The following is a 19,037-nucleotide window of genomic DNA, read 5'->3' on the forward strand; positions in this document are numbered from 1 at the left end:
GGTGGTCATCGGAGCCCAGCACTGTGGGCTGTGTGCCCAGCACCTAGCCTGGGGGTTCAGGCATGTTAAGATGGGGCAGGTAGAGGTGAGACTGCAGGAAGAGGCTAGGGGGGGCGGTGGAACTGACCATTCCTTCCTCCTCGGTCATGGTCTGCAAGCATTCCATCTTCTCTCAACTCCATCCCCTTTCTTCAGGGTCAGGCGGGGGTCCCTATAGCAGCCCCCCAGCCCACCCCTTGAACCTATGGAGGAGGAGGTGGGGCCGGGGGCACTGTCTTGGCCCCTCTCCCAGCCCTCTGGGGCTTGAGAGGCCCCCAGGAGATTGAGACCTCCCACCCTGAGGCCTAGAACACAGGAGATGGAAGAGGTCCTTATCCAACAGGCTCACTGCACGAATGGGCCAAGGGGATGCAGTGGGGCTGGGGTGACTTGTTCACAGTGACCCAGAAGGTCAATGTCAGGGCTGGGACTCAGACCCCCCACAGGAGCCACATTCCCGGCACCTGAGTCCCCAGGCCCCCAGCGCACAAGGCTGGGCACAAGGCTATGGCAGAAACTCCTCTTTGACAGGCATTGGGGAGGAGGTACCCAGGAGGCTGGTGTTGCTGGGGCACAGGCCCCCCAGGGGTGTCCCGGCTGGGGTGGGGGTGACGTCAAGGGCTGCCGGCAGCTGTGGGGGCTGTTGCTGCTGCTGCTGCTTCTTCTTGTTCACTTTGCGCTCCTTTGCCCGCCGGTTTTGGAACCAGATCTTCACCTGTGGGATTAGAGAGCAGAGATGGGGCAGGCGGTGGGAGGATTGACAAGAGCAAGAGGGAGAGAGGGAGGGCAGTGAGCCTCCCTCCTGCTCCAGCCACGCGTGGACTGTGAACACATTCTCCTCTTCCAGATCTTGCTCCCTTCTTCCTCCCCATCTTCCTAGGTCTCCTCTCACACCCCTCTTCCAGGAAGCCCTCCCTGTTCTCCCTGTGACGGCTCCCTCCTCTAATTTAAATAGCACTTGACACCTCCTACAGCACTGACCATAGCCTGCTGTAGCCTATAGCTAATCAGATCCCCTTAGCCTGCTATTTGGGAGCAGGGATATTGAGTTTTGGTGGGCAGAGGGGGAGGCTGGCAGCAGCTCAGTTTCTGCTGTGCTGTGTGACAATGGCTTGGAGACTCACCCTCTCTGTTCCTCCTCTACTGAGCTACACAATATGCTTGGCAGCCTAGAGACCACAGTCCCCACACTGCTCCTATGGTAGAGATGCGGACACCCACACACCTGCCGTTCAGTAAGCCCCAGATTGGCAGCGAGCTCTGATTTCCGCCGGATGGTGATGTAACGGCTGTAATGGAACTCTTTCTCCAGCTCCAGGCGCTGGTGGTCGGTGTAGACCACGCGATACTTGTCTTTGGTCCGAGTCTTGCCTGAGAAGCAGAAGGAGCCAGGAGGGAAGGTGAGTAGGGAGGGGCAGCCTGCAAAAGGCTCAGGCAGGAATCCCAGCAGGAAAAGCAATACAGGGTCCCTAAAGTAGGACCCTGAACTGGGGAGGGACACGCACCCCAGTCCTAGGGGCAACAATCTTTCCCCAGCTCAGGCGTGCATGACCTCTCGCACCCACTGGGGGAGGCACTGAGGCTCAGAGAGGGGAAGCGCCCCGCTCAACATTACGCAGCAAGCCGCTGATGGAGCTGGGGCTTCAACCCAGGTCTCCTGACCCACAGCCCTACTCTGATTGCCAGCACCACCGGCTTCGAGCCCGCAATTCCCAAGTTGCAGAGCTTGTGAAAAACAGAAAGCCTGCGGGTGGAATCTGCATTTTTAACAAACTCCCCAGGTGGTTCTGATTCCAGGGTCCTCAGACCACAGGTTTGCATGCCAGGGACATGGAACAGATGCCTGGCAGGCAAGGGTGATTGACACTAACAGGATGTCAGCTGCTCCCTCCTCCTGTGCACGAGACGACAGCAGGGAAGAGCCACCGCAGGTGGAGGTGAAAGCAGGCCGACTCAGGAACTGTCCTGAATGTGAGGGCTGAATGCCGGAAGATGGCCCCAAAGTCAGACAGGAAGGACGAGGGGTGTTGGTGGACCTCAAAAGGCTCTGGCCCATGACACGAAGCCCTGAGCTGGGGCTGTGACGGGGGCTGGGGGCTCATCTGCCTAAGTCAGGCACAGGGCGGGAGTGACTGAGTCTTTCCACATCTACTTACTGAGCTCCTGCTGTCAGCCAAGCACCGGGGTACAGCACTGAGCAAAATAAAAAAAATCCCTGCCCTCAGGAAGCTTAGGTTCTAGGGGAGGAAGACAGATGCAAAATATTTGACATGCTAGTTGATGATAAGTATTTCAGAGGAAAAGGAAACAGGGAAGGAGGACTAAGAATTTAGGGAGGAGGGGAGCTTACAGTTTTAAATAGACTGGTCCATGGAGGCCTTACGAGAAGGAGAAATTGGTTTTTGTTTTTTTTTGAGACAGGGTCTCACTCTGTTGCCCAGGCTGGAGTGCAGTGACATCATCATAGCTCATTGCAACCTCCAACTCCTGGGCTCAAGCGATCCTCCTGCCTCAGCCTCCCAAGTACCTGGGACTACAGGTGTGCACCACAATGCCCAGCTGATTTTTTTTTTTTCTTTTTGGTAGAAACGGGGTCTCCCTCTTGCTCAAGATAGTCTAGAATTCTTGAAGTCAAGCGATCCTCCTGCCTCGGCCTCCCAAAGTTCTGGCATTACAGGCGTGAGCCACTGCACCCAGCTGAGGAGGCGAGGGAGAGAGTCATGCAGATATCTTGGGAAGAGGGTTCCCGGCAGAGGGAACAGCAAGTATGAAGGCCCTTAGATGGGAGCGTGCCTGCTGTCTGACATGTCTGAGGACAGTGAGGAAGCTGGTGGGGCTGGGGTGCAGGGAGCAAGGGGACAGGGATGGGACACAGAAAAAGGGCTCTGGGTTTTACTTTGTCTGGGGTGGGAACCACTGCAGGATTCTGAGCAGAGAAGACACAAGATCTGATTAGGTTTTAAGGTTACTCCGGCTGCTGCATGGGGAGCAGATTTGGCAGGAGGAAGGGAAGTGCAGGGAGATCTACGACAACCCAGGAGAGAGAGGGCAGCGCCTTGGCTTCGACGGGGGGCTCAGCCTGGGGCCAGGAGCCCGATTGAGGACCGTCTGGGGTTAATGTCAGGGCTTTCTTCGGGACTGGGATCGGAGGTCTGTCTGGAGGGGAGATTAAGAGTCGAGCTTGGCCTGGGCTGGCGTGGGGGCCTGGCTAAACACCAGTTTCCTTTGTGAGAAGCCGAGCACGCGGCTATAAATAGGAGGCGCACACAGCACTTTCGGACCCCACACGTGTCCCACCAGGACATGGTGGGTCTCTGGATAAACACTGACCCCTCCCAGCTCACCCAAGTGCCCCGACAACAGCCTGGCCTTCAGCTCCCTGGGTCACAGCCCGGCCCTGCCGGTCCCTCAGCGCCCCTGTGCTAACTACCCCCTCCCTTGTTCTGGCCCCCGCCCCCTCCAGCAAGCCTACGCAGCTTGGCAGGAGAGCCACTGGGCTCCCCCTGAGCCAAATGGTTTTGTGGAGAACGGGAGACAGCAGATGTTCCCGGGCAGCTTTTCCCTGGGTTTTCTGCCAGAGCAGCGGAACCGCACCGGACGCTTCCGAATCCACTGACCTCAGTCCGCTGCCCGAAGTGGCACGGGATAGCCTCGGCCTTCGGCCAGGCCTGGCCCCAGGAAAGGGTCAAGGGAGTGGCTGCCCAGGCCCCGGCCCCGGATGGGGACCTCTCCTTGGCCTAGAAAATTCAATGCTGGCTCAAAAACAGTTCTCCCTAATGCCACCACCACCAGAGCCCAGCATGGCTCTGAATCCACAGCCCCACTGGGTCCATCAGGCTAACGTCAGGAAGGGTCATGGGACTGTAGTCTCCTCCCACTTTACAGAGGAAGAGACCATGGTTCACAGTGGTTACATGGCCACCAAGGTCCAAAGAAGAGGCCTGGTGAGACCCAGTCCGACCTCCCTATATAGTCAGGGTCACTGGAGGCCTAGGTAGGTCTAAGCGTTGGTGGCAGAAGTTTAACCACAGACCACCCCTCCACTCTACTGCCGGGACAGGAGGGACCAGGCCCCTGGGAGTCCCGGGCTGGGCCTGGGGCTGGAGGGCCGGCAGGCTGGGGGCCTTTAAAATGCTCAGAGGTCTCACAGCCACGCGCAGGAGGCGGATGGGCCTGAGGCAGGGGATGAGGCTCCCTGCCCACCCAGACCTGGGCCTGGGGATGGCAGGCAGTGGTCATGCAGGCTGCCTGGCCCTTAGGCACCCAGCTCTCCCTCCCGCCCTTTCTGATGAGCAAGCAGGGACCCACTCTTTCATAGATGGGCTCAGAAAGGGCTCTCGCTGAGGGCCGTCCTGCCTGGTAGAGCTATGATCAGGACTCAGGTGTTCTGACCTCCGGTCCAGCTCTTCCCGAAATGGAGGCAGGTGGGACTAGAACAATAGGGCTTTAGCCGCCAATGACTCCTCTCTGTCCTGGCAAGACTGCAGTGAAGACTGGGCCCATGGGCCTTGTCACTCCCTCTCTGGGCCCTGGAGAGGGGCTGGTAGGCTCAGGGACCCATTGGCCAAGTTTTATCTGCCAGAGTTGTTTGAAGCATACAACTTAATTGCCAAGAAAACAGCTCCACCAAAGAACAAAATGTTTGATATCACACTGGGTGGCCCAGAAACCAGGGAATCCCATATGCTGTCCAGGGAGTGATAACTGGAACATCCTCCTTGGAGCCCAACTCGGCTATATCTAGCCTCATGTAGCAGGCACATACCCTTTGACCCCTGAAGTCCACTTCCAGGAATTGACCCCGCAGAGACCTGCCCAGTGATGTTTCTAATAGCACAAGACTAAAAACAGCGTGTATGTGCACAAGTAGGGAACTGGTTAAATAAGAAATGCGACATCTACGGAGAGGAGCAATATGCTATCATTAAAAGGAAATCACAGGCTGGGCACAGCGATCACGCCTGTAATTCCAGCACCTTGGGAGGCCAACGCAGGAGGATTGCTTGAGGCCAGCAGTTTGAGATCAGCCTGAGCAACATAATGATACCCTGTCTATACAAAAAATTTTAAAAATTATCCAGGTTTAGTGACATGCAACTGTAGTCCCAGCTACTTTGGAGGCTGAGGCAAGAGGATCGTTTCAGCCCAGGAGTTCAAGGCTGCAGTGGGCTATGATCATGCCACTGTACTCCAGCTTGGGCAACTGAGCAAGACCCCATCTCCAGAAATAAAAAAGAAAGGAAAGACATTTAAAAATTCCATATGTACCAATGTGGAGCAATTTCTAAGATAAGTGAAAAAAAGCAAGACATATAATGGTGTAAATAGTATGTTACTGTTTATGCATAAAAACGGGGAGACACACACACACACTCACACACATCTGTGCACCCGTATATTTCTTTCTGAAAGAATATACAAGAAGCCAATAATAGGAGCTGCCTCTGAGGAGGGAACCAGAGGCTGGAAAGCCACAAGTAGGAAGGAGACTTTGGGTGTTTAAATTTTTATTACATGCAGATGTGAATTTGCATTTTTAATGACGGTCAGGAATCCTGGGCTCTAGTCCCAGCTCTGGGCCAGAACTCCCGACTGCCCCAAGTCACCACTCTTCCCCTCCTCTGAGCACCTGTGCCACCTCCAGCGCCCAGGAAGGAGGGGGCAGGGAGGTGCGTGAGAGCAGCGGGGTGGGGAGAGGGCCCGGGATGAATGATTTACAGGCCCCTGGGCCGCTGGGGCTGAGGGAGAAGTCCAGGCTCTTCTAACAGGTGTCTGATGAGGGGCCAGCCACTCCCAGCCACCTAATGAGTAACCCTCTGGGCCAGATGCCAGCGTAAGTGAGTGGGAGGGACAATGGGGATGCCCCCCCCCAGCTCTTGAGGGGTGAGCACAGTAGAAAAGAGCCTCAGATAACTCTCCCAAATGAGAGGCTTCCTCTCTGATCTGGCTTTGGGATGCACAACCATGTGAATCAGGCTGCCGTGGGAGGTAGCAAACTCCCCGTCCCCCACAGCACGCACAGTGCAGACCAATGGCTCCAAATGCCTGAACAGCAGCCTCAGAACTGCCGGGGAGCTTTTTTTTTTTTTTCAAGCACAGATTTTGGCTCTCACAATTCAAATTCAGTGGAGCTGAAACGGGGCTCAAGGACTTAGTACTTGGATAACTCCCCAGGTGACCCCAACATGTGGTTGTTTGGGCAAGCAAACCTCTGGGGTTGTGGGGTGCAGCTTCTCACTGGCTGGGTGACCTAGGACAGTCTTTGCACCTCTCTGAGCCTCATTTTCTGCATCTGTAAAATGGGGATGATTGTTATTCTAATAATAGCCAGCAGGTCCATGAGCCAGGCACTTCGTATACATTGCTCAACAGCCCATGGGGTTGTGTAACTGCTATTCTGATTTTACAGATGAGAAAACTGAGAGTCAGAGAGATCCACGCTCCAGGCAGCTGAGATTCAAACAGGTTTATCCAGCCTCAGACTCAGCACCAGAACCTGCACACCGTGTAAGGTCTCCTGTAATCATCTCCTACCCTGAGGCACACAGGGGATCGCTGGGACGGGTGGACGATGTCGAGCACAGTACCTACCTGGCACGTGGCAGCTGCACAGGGAGGGCAGATCTTACTCATTTCCAATAGTGATGGGGTGACCATCTGGCGGGAATGCCAGGAAGTGGCTCTGTGCAACGGGCGGTGTGTTGGAAGAGACCATTTATTTATAAGGTCCCTTCCAACTTGGTAACATGAAGCTCTCGATGTTTGTTGATTCTCTGATTGTGTTTGTTATTGTAGCTGAAAGAATTCTAAGACTGATTTCCCAGTCTCAGAGTCTAGACACCGGGCCTGCCCAGCTGGAGGATGGCGGCCAGGAGCCACGGCAGGCTGCAGAGGGACCCCCCATCCAGCCTGGGCCAGGCAAAGACAGGGTGTGGCCTCTGCTCCGGAATGGGGTGAGTGGCTCTAAGAAAATCAGATGGCCTTTGGGTCAGCACTTCCTTTGCCCTTTTCCTGCTGGGTTTGTGGTCCTAGGGAAAGACCAGCTGTGGCCCTCAGGGCCCGGACCACAAATCCAGCCCCGAACCCTCCGTGACCCCTCCCTGGGTGGTCCAACCCTAACTGGCCATGCATCAAGATCCCGTTGCCCAACACACACACAGGCACACAGGCACACAGACACGCATGCACACACGACGGCTTGTTAAAAATACATATTCCCAGGCTCCATCCCAGATCTACTCCATCCTAATCTCCCTGCCATTTTTAACAAGTCCCCTGGGCACTCTGAACCATCAGCTGGAGTCGGCAGGTCCTGGTCCCAGTTCCATGCCATCTGTGTAGCCTTGAATAAGTCCCTCCTCCTCTCTGGGCCTCAGTTTCTCCTGTGCACCAGCCTGAGGGCCTTCTGCACTCTGCAGTTCCGTGCAGCTCTGAGCCCTCCCTTAAGGACCAGGCCCCCTCTCTGCCTGCCACCCCAGGCACACCCACAGGGAGAGTATGCCCTGCACATCCTCCGGCCACGTCCCTCAGAGACCCACGCTGGGTGCAGCAGGACAGGGAGCTCACCCGTGCCTGTGGCACCAGCCTGGGAATGACACAGGAGAGACCACAGAGCCTTTGGTGGGAGGGGCTCGGGGAGGTGGGAATAGGGTAGCCATAGACTCCTACTGCAAAGAATCCCCCTTTTCCCGATGAGGAATAAAGTCCAGAGAGGTTGTGCGGTCACTTGCAGGGAAAACAGCAAAGGAAAGCTGGGAAAGACAGAGGAGCTCAGGAGGACTGATCTCCCCACCCCAGACAAGACATGGAGTGGGGCTGCAAGGGTGGCAGGGCGTGGGCCAGCCCCGAGGTGGTGGCACTTCTGGTAAGGGCCCTAAATCCTGGCAGCGTTCCACTCTACTCAGCTTTGGGAAAGGTCAAGTATGCAGACCTAGGCCGAGGCAGAGGCCTGGGCTGTGGCCCAGCCTGGCCATCCTGAGCTGAAGGACTTGACAAGTGGGCTTTCCTTGCCCTGCCTGGGGAACAGTGCATGTGAAAGCAGTCTGCAGAGAGCAGAGAGCTATGGAGAGGAAAAGGAGAACTGAGCTATTCGCAGAAGTGGACGCTGGAGGCATCCCTGGGGAGAGCGAGGAATGACACCTGATGGGGAGCCACAGGGCAAAGAACGCACTGGCCTGGGAGATCTGGCCGGGCCCCAGCTGGACACAGGATGCCCTACCTGGGCCTGCTTCCCCATCCGGACCACCAGGGGTAGGACGTCCGCTGTGCAGCTCTGACCGCACCAGTTCCACAGTGCACGGATGCCCTTCCTGGGACCTGAGGCTGACTGTTGGGCCCACGAAAAGGTCCTTGTCCTGGCTGATTGGGCAATTTCAGGCTGCTATATCATGGTCCTCATTCAAGCTCTGGAGCAGGAATGGGCTGGCATGGGGGCAGGGGTAAGGGATGGCTGGACCAGCACTTATGGAAGCCCTGCAGCCTTAGCCAGGCCTCTCCTCCCCACCGTCACCCTCCTTCCTGCCCAGCGTTCTCAGTCATCACTGACCCCTCCTCCAGGGCCACCTTTGCACCATCTGCTGTCCTATCTGCTTCATCAAGGTCCACAGTCTGACCAGGCTTCGGGAGGCAGAAAAGACGAAGGGACTTTAGAGTCAGATAGACTCGATGGTTCTAACCCAGCCCAGCCACATGCCAGCAGTATGTCCCCGGCAAGTCAGCGGATGTCTTTGAATCCCAGTTCATCTGTAAAACCAAGGCACGAATGCTTGCTTCCTTCGCATGGTAGTTATGAAGACCAGATGTGATAATCTAGGTAACAAAGTAATTATTATTTTTTTTTTTTGGAGACAGAGTCTCACTCTGTTGCCCGGAGTAGAGTGCCGTGGCGTCAGCCTAGCTCACAGCAACCTCAAACTCCTGGGCTCGAGCGATCCTACTGCCTCAGCCTCCCGAGTAGCTGGGACTACAGGCATGCGCCACCATGCCCGGCTAATTTTTTTTTCTATATAGATTTTTAGTTGTCCACATAATTTCTTTCTATTTTTAGTAGAGGACAGGGTCTCGCTCTTGCTCAGGCTGGTCTCGAACTCCTGACCTTGAGCGATCCACCCGCCTCGGCCTCCCAGAGTGCTAGGATTACATGCGTGAGCCACCGCGCCCGGCCTAACAAAGTAATTATTAACAAAAACTAGCTGTGATGACGGTGATGATGATGAAGATGATGATACTACAGAGACAAAGGAGCCAAAACAGCAGGAGAGCTTCCTTCATGTGAGCACGAGGAGCCCATCCGGAATGGATTACCATGCTAGGGACTCTGGAGAAGGACTGTCCTGCACTGTCCAGTATGACAACCACTAGCCACATGCAGCCATTTAAATTGAAATTAATGCAACAAAATGTAAAATCCTGTTTCTTAGTCGCACTGGCTGTATTTCCAGTGCTCAACAGCCACATGTGGCTGGTGGTTACCCCAATGGACAGCACAGGTACAGAGCATTGCCATCACAGCAGAAAGTCACGGACAACACCGCTAGGTCAAACTCCTGCCAAGGGCTAGATGCCCACACTGCGTGCCGTACATGCCTACTAGCCGCAAAGCAGCCTGTTCTCGCATCTATCGCCCATTTACGTTCTTCCTAAGTTTCTCCAGAGAGGCGCCCAGACTAAGGGGCAACCTCAGCCAAGCACAGCCCTTCTAAGATTTGCAAACAGCAATTGCATCTGTTGTCTCCGCCCAGGCTGAACAACTTGAGGCCTCTCCGAGCTGTTTCCTGGTGGTTTCCAGGCCACTGCCCCACCTGGCCATCTTCCTCTAGTCTGGAAGTGACTAATCTTTTGCAAGTGTAGGTCCTGAAGTCTCACATTCTGGGTGGGGGTACGGGAAGGGGTTCTGGCCTCCAGCCCTTTTCTGCCCCTCGCTGGCCGTCTGACCTTGGTAAGTACCCTTCCCTCAGGCCTTGGCTCCTCGCGTGCTCAGTGAGGGTACGGACCATGCCACTTTGCTCACCCGGTGCCCATGATGTGCCTGACACATGCAATGAGTACCTGATGAATCCTTGGTGAAAACTTAAGACAAACCTGATAACTTCCTCCTCTTCCCCATCTCAGCAGACAGCACCCCCATCCTCCAGCCGCTTGAGCCAAATGACGAGGCGGCACCTCTGAGTCCTGTCTCCCTCGCTCTCCACACCCCCCGCAGCAGCTGGACAGCTCGAGCTCCAAAGCACGTCCTTCTGTCCAGCTCCACGGCCCCCACAGCCTTAGTCCAGGCCACTAATCTAACGGAGAAGAAACGTGCTGTTCCGGGGTCAGAAATCCTGCATTTGGAAAAATGCTGAGCACACGCTGAGCACTTAATAGATGCTAGTTCATATTATCATTACTATAACAGATGCTCAGGCCTTATTTGTTAAATAGTTTATTCCCCTCTTTCATGGGTGGTAGATTAAAAACAAACAAATGAAATAATGACAAACCGGGATCAGTAGTGGGAAGGAAAGTGAGCTGGGCGCTGAGAGCTAGACTGAGTGGGGGGTGGCGGGAGAAACCTACTTTACTTAGCTGGGAGATCTCCTGGAGAAGGCAACACTTAAACCAAGACCTGAAGGTTGAGAAGAAGCAGGGAAGACTATTCCAGGAAGCGTGCACAGCATGTGCAAAGGCCCTCAGGCAGCACGGAGCAGGGCGAGAGTTGGAGAGTGCCCGGTCCCTGAGCTCGGGTGCATCCCATCTGCCTTGCTCAGGTCATAACCTCCGATGCCTACAAGCACGTTTGGCACAGAAGAGACACTCAGAGCCTATTACTGCCTGCCCGCCAGAATGAATGAATGAGAGAGGCGCCAGATGAGGCTGCAGAGGCCAGCAGAGCCTCCAGCAGAGGGTTTGGATTTGGTTTGAAGAACAACAGGAAGTCATGGCAGCATGCTGGGCTTAGCCTGCTCCTTCTTTCTGGTGAGGCAGGGGATCGATGTGGGGTGCCCCTACAAGGCAGAGGGGTGAGTGTGGCATGGGGAGGGTCCAGCACGTTAACATGGTGATGGTGCCCACTCCAGATGTGAATACTGTGTCCACGTCCCAGGAGCTTCAAGACAGAAACCTGATGGGCCGGCCCATGAAGCTAATTTCCTACTGACAAGCCAGCCCCTGCTGCTAGCAAAGCCAATTTGGACCTTCACAGTGATTCCCTAAGCTCCATGCAGCAGTATCTGCCAAAGCAGGGCAGGGAAACACCCAACCAAAAAAAACCTTGCCACCTTCTAACTGGGTCATTCCCCTTCCCAGCTACATCTGAGAGATGAGGTGTCAAACGTAGCTTCTGCCTGGAGAGCCAGTTTTAAACAGCCTAGCCCCTGCCGTGGCCCCTCCTCCCCTCACCCAGCCCTGCTTCTTCTAGCTCATCCCCTGCTGGCCTCCTTTTCCCCTACCTGGGCTGGGATGCACGTGGGAGCAGGAGTCTCGGGCTCCTGTCCCTGAGCATGTTCCTTTATTTGACAGATGCTTGTTGGGCTGTAGACTCTGAGTCTGAATGCTGTGTGGCCATGTCCGAGCTGTGTGAGCTTGGGCAGGCCACCTTACCTGCTCTGAGCCTCATTAACCTTATCTGTAAAACGAGTCTAATAACACATCCTTACACCTCTCAGGGTTATTATGAATAGACTTAAGTGAGATTAATCATGCAAAGCCCTTGGCACAGTGCCTGGCACATGGTAAGGATTCAGCTGATGCCACGATTATGTATCATGAGCTCCTACTATGTGCAGGGCAGGGTGAAGATGGGACTGGTTAGGACTGGTCCTTGAGGGGATCGCAGATGGCAGATGGCAGGGATAGAGAAGATGATGAAAGTCGATAGTCAGTGATGAGCATTGTTAAAACAAGGGCCTGACACAGTGTGGTAGAGGGTCAGGGAGGGCTTCCCAGGAGGAGGTGGCCTTGGAGAAGGAGCAGGATTTGAACTGGGGAAGCTGCAGGAGAGGGAAGGGAGGGCAGTGCGAGTGGAGGGATCAGACTGGGGAAGCAGGGAGTGCGAGGTGTGTGCTCAAGTGCATCTGCCAAGGACTGGCAGAGGTGGTCACAGGCACTGATGCTCTGAGCACCTACTGTGTGCCAGGTGCAGGGCTATGCCTTATAAGCACCATTGCTTCAAGGCACAATCCTATTATTATCCTAATGGTATTAATACAATGGAAGAAACCCAGTCTCAGAGAAATGATCCAAGTTAGCTTGTCTGAGGCTGTACAGCTTCTAACAGAAATGCAATCCCAGGTGTGAGACTCCCAAGCCCCTGCTCTTAACTGTCCCCAAGGAGGATCTCTGTATCTAGGCAAACTAGTGGGAGAATGGCTTCGATCCAGCCTTGGGGCCAGTTCTCACGAGGGCTCTGAATGCCACAGAAATGGGGCTGGATTTTAGAGCAATGAAATGGCATAAAATGAAATGGTCAATTCCATGGCAGTGGGGAGCCATAGAATACTCTTGAGCTGGGGATATGCTTTGAGAAGGCAAATCTGGCAATGGTTTAGAAGACAGCTGGGGCATCAGAGAGAGGCTGAAGGCGAGAGGCCAGGGTGGTGGCTGTTGGCAATGGGCCAAAGGAGAGGGCCTGGAATGTGGAGGGGAGAGAAGTGTTCGCCCCCCTTCACGGGCCTCAGTTTCCCCATCTGCAAACTGAAGGGGTTGGACCGAGCTCTAAACCCTGCTGCAACAGTCTGGTCATCTGAGTGAACATCTCCCTAGCTCTCTGAGACCTCAGGCGCCCCAGCGGGCCATCAACCTGTGCGGCACTGTTTATTCACAGGGAACTGGAGGCTGAGCCTTCCAGAGAAGGATGATTTATAAGCCTCCTAATGAACACGTTGATATTTATAGATGCAAAGAGAGAAGACAAAAAAGTAGAACCCCTTCTAGTCATTTCTATTCTGGCTTCACTCAAGTGATACTAATCGCTCGGAACTGACTAATATTTTGTTTACGGATTGAAGACTGATGGAAGCCCAGGAGCCTCTCCTTAGAATAAAGCTGGAGTCTTGGTACCAGCCTCAGCTACACCAGACCCCCAAGTAAGTCAGGGGTGCTGTCCAAGTGGGGACACCGGGGCAGCCAGGCTGCCACCATTGGATGGAACTGCTTGGCTGGACAGCCACAGGTCCCAACCCCAGGGATGGGACCTCAGAAACCCGTGTCAGATCCGAGATCTCCCCCTCCCCTGTTCTCCCAGAGATGTCTTTTGTCCCTCATACTTGCCCTGTTCATTCATTCAGTAGAATGTCCTGAGCACCTGCTAAATGCCACGCACTGAGCTGGGTCCCCAGGATGTACTGGTGAGTCAAACAGTCACAGCTCTGGACCTCACAGGAATGGACAACATACAAACACACATTTAGGTAAGTAAGTGAGTAAACTGGAATTGGGGTTAATGCTCTGAAGGGAACACAGCAAAGATTATCCACGATTATAGGGAGAGTCTACTTGGGGAGATCATGGAGGGCCTCTCGGAGGAGGTGACCATTAAGCTAAGACCTGAAGGGTGAGAAGGAGTCAGGGTTGCAAAGAACCAGGGCAAAGAGCATTCCTGGAGGAGGGAACAGCATATGCACAAGACCTGAAGTAGGACTTCACAGGTCTGAGGAACTAAAGAAGGCTAGAGTGGGTGGAGCTTGGAAAATAGCCTGGGGCGAGGCCAGGGAGCACTCCGGGGCCAGATGCCGATGCTGTGCAGAGCTCCGGAAGGAGTGCGGAGTTCATCCTAAGTATAATAGGGAACCACAGGAAAATTTTAACCCATCTATCTGCCATCTATCCCAGCTTAGCCTCCACTGTGTGAAGCTGGAACATTCCTTACAGTCTCTGGACCTCAGTTTCCCCATCTGTATGACATCTAACTGTCCGGTTTGGATATGCTGGAATGCTAGAGGCCAGGGAGAAGAAGGGGCTGGCCAAGAAGGGTGGAGAGTTGAAGACCTGGTGGCCAGCTTCAGTGGGGGCGGGGGTGGTGGTGGCATGCACAGTCTTTCCCTTAGCTGTCCCAGACAACCAGCCCTGGAAACCCTGTGCCTTCAATGCCCAGGAGAAACTGAGGCCAAAGAGGGGAGGGCCTTGGCCTCTCTCTCAGGGAGAACCTGTGACCCACCCCAATTCCACCCCCACTTCAGGAGCACTGGTGAGCATCGGACGGCCCCAGGAGACAGGCAGCAGCTCTGGCCTCAAGAAAGCCATGGCTGCGCGTCCTCAGCAGGGTGGGGCAGCCCTGTCACTGGAGCCTCAGGACCCCTGCACCTCCCTTGGCAGAGTCACCCATGTCCATCTGTCTGCAAATAACAGTTTACAAATGACACTTGAGACCAGAGGGTGGGCTGGGTTTGGCAGCTCTTGTGCCCAGAGAGACGAGGTGATTTGTCTGACATCGCACAGCCTGGAAGCTCCCCCAAGCTCCCACCAGTCCTCTGATCCCCACTGGCCCTTTCCTTCCCCCTCGCACAGTGATGGCCTCTCTCCAAGTCCTCGCCCATGGGGAGCCTCCCCATCTATCTCCAAAGTCACCTGATCAGAGGAAGCAGTAGGTGGAACGGAAGAGTAGGAAAGGCAGGCTTCCTTCTTCAGAGCCTGGCAGACCCAGAACGGCAGGACCCTGGGGCCCATGCCCCCTCCCACCTCCTCTCATATGATCTAATGCAGGATTCTTAACTCAAGATTTACAGATAAAGCTTGTGGGGGCCTCCAGAACCCCTGAAATTGCCTGCCCAATGATGCAACATTTTTTTTCCTAGGGAGAAGATTTGTACTTTCCACCAGATTTTTTTTCAGAGTAATCCTTTTATAATTCCAACAAGGGTACAAACCACTGCACAACCTCCCTTCCCTCCCATTTCCCAGGCAGTGAAACTGAGACCCAGAAAAGATGGCTGATCTAAGAGTTGTGGATTAGAGCACAGGCTTGGTGCTCCGTCTGCCTGGGTTCAAATCCCAGCCCCATCAGTTACTGGGTACATGGTCTTGGAAAGTATTTAACCTCTCTATGCCACAGTTTCTTCGTCTTAAAAATGGCGGTGATAATAGTACCTCCTGTAACGTTAGAAGAGCTAAATGAGTTAACACATGAAAGATTTTAGGTCAGTGCCTGGTCCATTAGTAAGTGTTCCATAACATTAGCTGCTATTATTTAATCAAGGCCACAGAAGCAAGTGGCAGAGCCTGGTCCCCTATATCTCCCTGGAGGCAGATAGGAGGTTCTGTATCCCTGGGACTTCCAAGAAGAGTTCGTGATTACAGCCAGAGCCGGTAGTTACTGATCAAGCCCTCCCCAGCATCCGCCCTGGAGGCAGGCTGGCTGCTGGGGGGAGATGGGGGTGAAGAGAGAGAGAGGTGGAGGAAGTCCCAGGCTTACTCCCAGCTGGGGGAAGGGGAGGAGGGGCTGGACATCAAAGAGTGGGCAGGCCAGTTTCCCGCCCCCAAGGCCAGGTGGCCTTTGTCAGGACAGGCCGGACACAGTTGGGACAATGGGGAATCGTGTTCACTTTCCAGCCGACAGGAGTCACTATTGAGCCAAGACCCAGCCTGTTACATGACAAAGGGGGGACCCATAAAGGAGGTCAGGCTGCCCCTCATTAAAGCTGAGTCTTTGTCCTGCCCCCTCCCCTGCCTTTGAAGAGTGGATCAGAGAGGCCTGCCTGGGGGCAGGAGGGTCGCAGGCTCAGGAGCCAAACAGTAGCCACCTTCCCAACTGCTCTGGCTCCCCTCCCCCAGGGTCAAGAGTTCAGGGAGGGCCCTGTGAGGTAAGGTAGAGACCCCTTGCCCCAATCTAACCGAAAAGGTTTTTCAGCCCAAAAGATATGACCCCCCAGTCTCTTTACCGTAAGATGGGGAGACTCAGACCTGGAAAGGAGAGGGACCTGCCCATGTTCGAATGGGCAGTGGGTGGTCCTTTCTGGGGAGAGTTTGCTGCCTTTGCTCGGGGGTAGGTTAGGAGTGGAAGAAACGCACCAGGACCACCAGGGTCAGTGTTGCTACAAGTCTAGGGGCCTGCGTTCCAGTTCCAGCCTTGCCCGGAAACCACAAGGCACGTTTCCTCAGTTTGCAGCGGCCTCAGTTTCCCTATCTATACAGAAAGAGGGTTAGGTTGTGCTTCTCAGGGCTCCAGCAGGCCGATTCAGCAGGGGGAAGCTGAGAGAACAGCCCCCCAGGACGAGAGCGGTCAGGAGGGCCACACGGCCAGGAACCCGAGCAGGCCCAGAGAAGAGGTCAGACGCGGGTGGCCCAGGCCGCGCCAGAGCACCTGCGGTGGAAGGAGAACCGTCCGGAGGCGCAGGATGAAGGAGGGGTCCTTACCGCTGCCACCGCCGCCTCCGGCCGCCACGCTGCGCCGCATCCACTCGTAGGGCGTCCGCCTCTGCGCTCCGGGCGAGGACGGTGAACCCGGGCCGCCCAGGGGCTGTGCCAGGAGGCCCGGGCCGGGCCCAGGGGGCGCGGGCACCGGGCTAAAGTCCGGAGGGGGCCCGAATGCCAGAGGAGCTGAGCTGGCGGCGGGGACCGCGGGGACCGCAGGCCCCGGGCCATAGGCGGCTGTCCAGTCGTCCTTGGGCGCAGGGAAGGGCGCGCCCCAGGCCGTAGGGGGCGCGGGGGTCGGATCCACGTGAGAGTAGCTGGCGAAGTCGGGGTACTGCGGGGGCGCGGGGGCCGGGGCCGGGGGGCCGTAGGCTTGCGGGCCCAGGCCGAGACTCGCGGGCCTGGCGGGGCCGGGGTACACGGGAGAATCCTTATCCAGCACATAGCCCACATACATGGTGGCTGCGGGGCCCCCCGCGCATGCTGGGCCCTGGAGCCGCCGCTGCCGGCCGCCCCGACGACGCGCGACTGCTCACCTGCACTCCCGGCCCTGCGCCGCCCGCCCCACCCAGGCCTTTTATAGCTCCCGGCCGCCCGCGGCCCCAGCCGGGCGGGTTTGCATTTCAAAGCGGGGGGAAGCCTCCCGGCCGCGAATCAAAGGGGGAAACCCGTCGGGGGCGGGGGGTTCAAAAGGAGACAAATTGCGGCCCCGAGCGGGAGGTGGACTGGCCAGGGCCTGAGAGGGCAGGGGCGCGTCCCCGGCCAGGGTCGAGGCAGCGCCACGTGTGGGAATCGCTTGCCAGGCGAGCGGCCTTGCGGCCCGAACACCTAGTCCTGCCCGTGGCCGCGCGAACCGTCCCGCCACCCCGCTTTGCAGGCGGAGAAACGGGCTCACAGGGGCAAAGGGACCCCAGGCCAGCGTCACGCAGCCACACCGGGCCTGCGGCGCACTCTGCAGTGACCAACTTGTGGGGAGGGGGGCAACTCGACTTCAAACAGTGTTCCCGTCTGTAAGGTAGTGGGTCCTTAATCTTTCGAGGAGGAGGGGTCACGACCCCTCTATCCTGAAAGCTGTGGACGTTTTCCCCTGAGGAAATGCACGTATGCACATACACGAGTCTGCGTGCAACTGGCGGGGCGCCACCTGAGGTGCTCTCTAGAGAAAGTACCCAAAGGCATGCCGGGGGAGGGGGGTCTTCTGGGGACATTACAGGAAATTTTTCCAAATTCTCTTGGCGACCCCCTGTCCCCTTTTTTTACTGAGAAACATAGACAAAAGTCGAGTTGTATAATGAACTGCTGTATCCCCATCACCCAGCTTCAACAATTATCAGGGTTTTGTCACATTTCATCAACTCCCTTCTCTTTCTAAAGTATTTTAAAACAAATTCCAGACATCATGTCATTTTACCCCTACATACTTGAGCGTGCATCTCTAAAACACATGGACATTTTCTTACATAATATGCCATTAACACATCTAACAAATTCACTCAAATTCCTGGGTATTACCTAACGCACAGTTTGTAGTCAACGTACTCGGCTTGATTCAGCAATGTCTTTTTAGCAATGGGTTTGGGTGAATCAGGATCCAAAACCCTGATCCTTTTATTATAGCTGGGGCCCCCGTGGTATTTTAAATGTATCATGTGCGCCCCCCCATTAAGGACTGGCAAACATTTTACAGTGATGGGAGGGGGGTTGGAAGGTGGGGGCAGGGAACACTGGAGGGGGCATCAGTGAACTGGGAGTGGGGGGCAGGCTGAGGGACTGGGGAAGGATTCATGAAGGACAGGGCTCTGGGTCAGGAAGCCTGGGGGAGACAGGGTCCCTCCCCACACGGGCTTCGCGCCAAGGAGCTGCGCGAAAACCCCCTATGGGATTTGATCCTCTGACATTTCCTAGGGGCCCCCTCAAAGTGCAGGGATGTGTGGCCCCCAGGAGGAGGGCAGAAGCAGGGTCTTATCTGTTCAACCTGTCTCTCTCTTGGGTCTCCCTATTAACCAGGGCTGGTCAGCACCATCTCGGGGCTAGGCAGATGTTTCGGGATCGGGGCGTAATTTTCAGGGCCCAGTGCAAAATGAACATACAAGGTCCCTTGTATCAACAATGATTAAGAATTTCAAGATGGTGACAGCAGAGCATTCAACCAAGCATGGGATCCTTCTGAACACTGGGTGACCTGCCCACGAAGCTGGCCCTGGTCGGAATCTTGCTCTTCCGGGGTTCTGGTGGATACTGAAACAGAGCTGGGGACTCGGTAAGCCCAGGGCTCCCCTTCCTGCTCAGAGGAACTCTTTCCATTGTACCGAGAGAAGCATCGAGGCTCAGGAAGGACAGGGGGTCATGCGCGCTGTATGCAGCAAAACGAAGGCTGCTGAGGGAGGAGGAAAGTGGATGCCTGGGGTGTTGCTGACAGGGATGAGCACTTGGCTACCCTGGAGGAGCACACAGCTGTGCCACGTGTGTCAGGTGCTTGGAGGAGCACCCGACACGGATGAGCACGTGGCTGCCTCGGCACACAAGGCCCCGCTTTCCCAGGTCAGGAAGTGGACGTGGAGTTGATGTTTTTCTCAGCAGTCATCTGGAGCTCTGGGCTCTGCTGGGGACCCAACCTTTCAAGAGGCCGGTGAGAAAGTGAGAAGTACACGGAAGAGGGAGAAGAGGCCCAGCAG

At 55.6% G+C, this 19,037-nt stretch overlaps 1 protein-coding gene across 1 annotated transcript; it reads right to left on the reverse strand.

The window, feature by feature from the left end:
* Positions 1 to 463: 463 nt before the first annotated feature.
* Positions 464 to 16,895, reverse strand: CDX1 (caudal type homeobox 1). Its single transcript, XM_012658274.1, has 3 exons — positions 16,366 to 16,895; positions 1,265 to 1,410; positions 464 to 754 (listed from the first exon to the last, which is right to left on the reverse strand). Exons 1-3 carry the CDS (start codon positions 16,817 to 16,819, stop codon positions 545 to 547), a joined length of 810 nt encoding a protein of 269 aa, XP_012513728.1. The 5' UTR covers positions 16,820 to 16,895; the 3' UTR covers positions 464 to 544.
* Positions 16,896 to 19,037: the final 2,142 nt, after the last annotated feature.

This window comes from Propithecus coquereli, unplaced genomic scaffold, assembly GCF_000956105.1.
Source record: "Propithecus coquereli isolate 6110/MARCELLA unplaced genomic scaffold, Pcoq_1.0 Scaffold58, whole genome shotgun sequence".
In the NCBI taxonomy this organism is placed as follows: domain Eukaryota; kingdom Metazoa; phylum Chordata; class Mammalia; order Primates; family Indriidae; genus Propithecus; species Propithecus coquereli.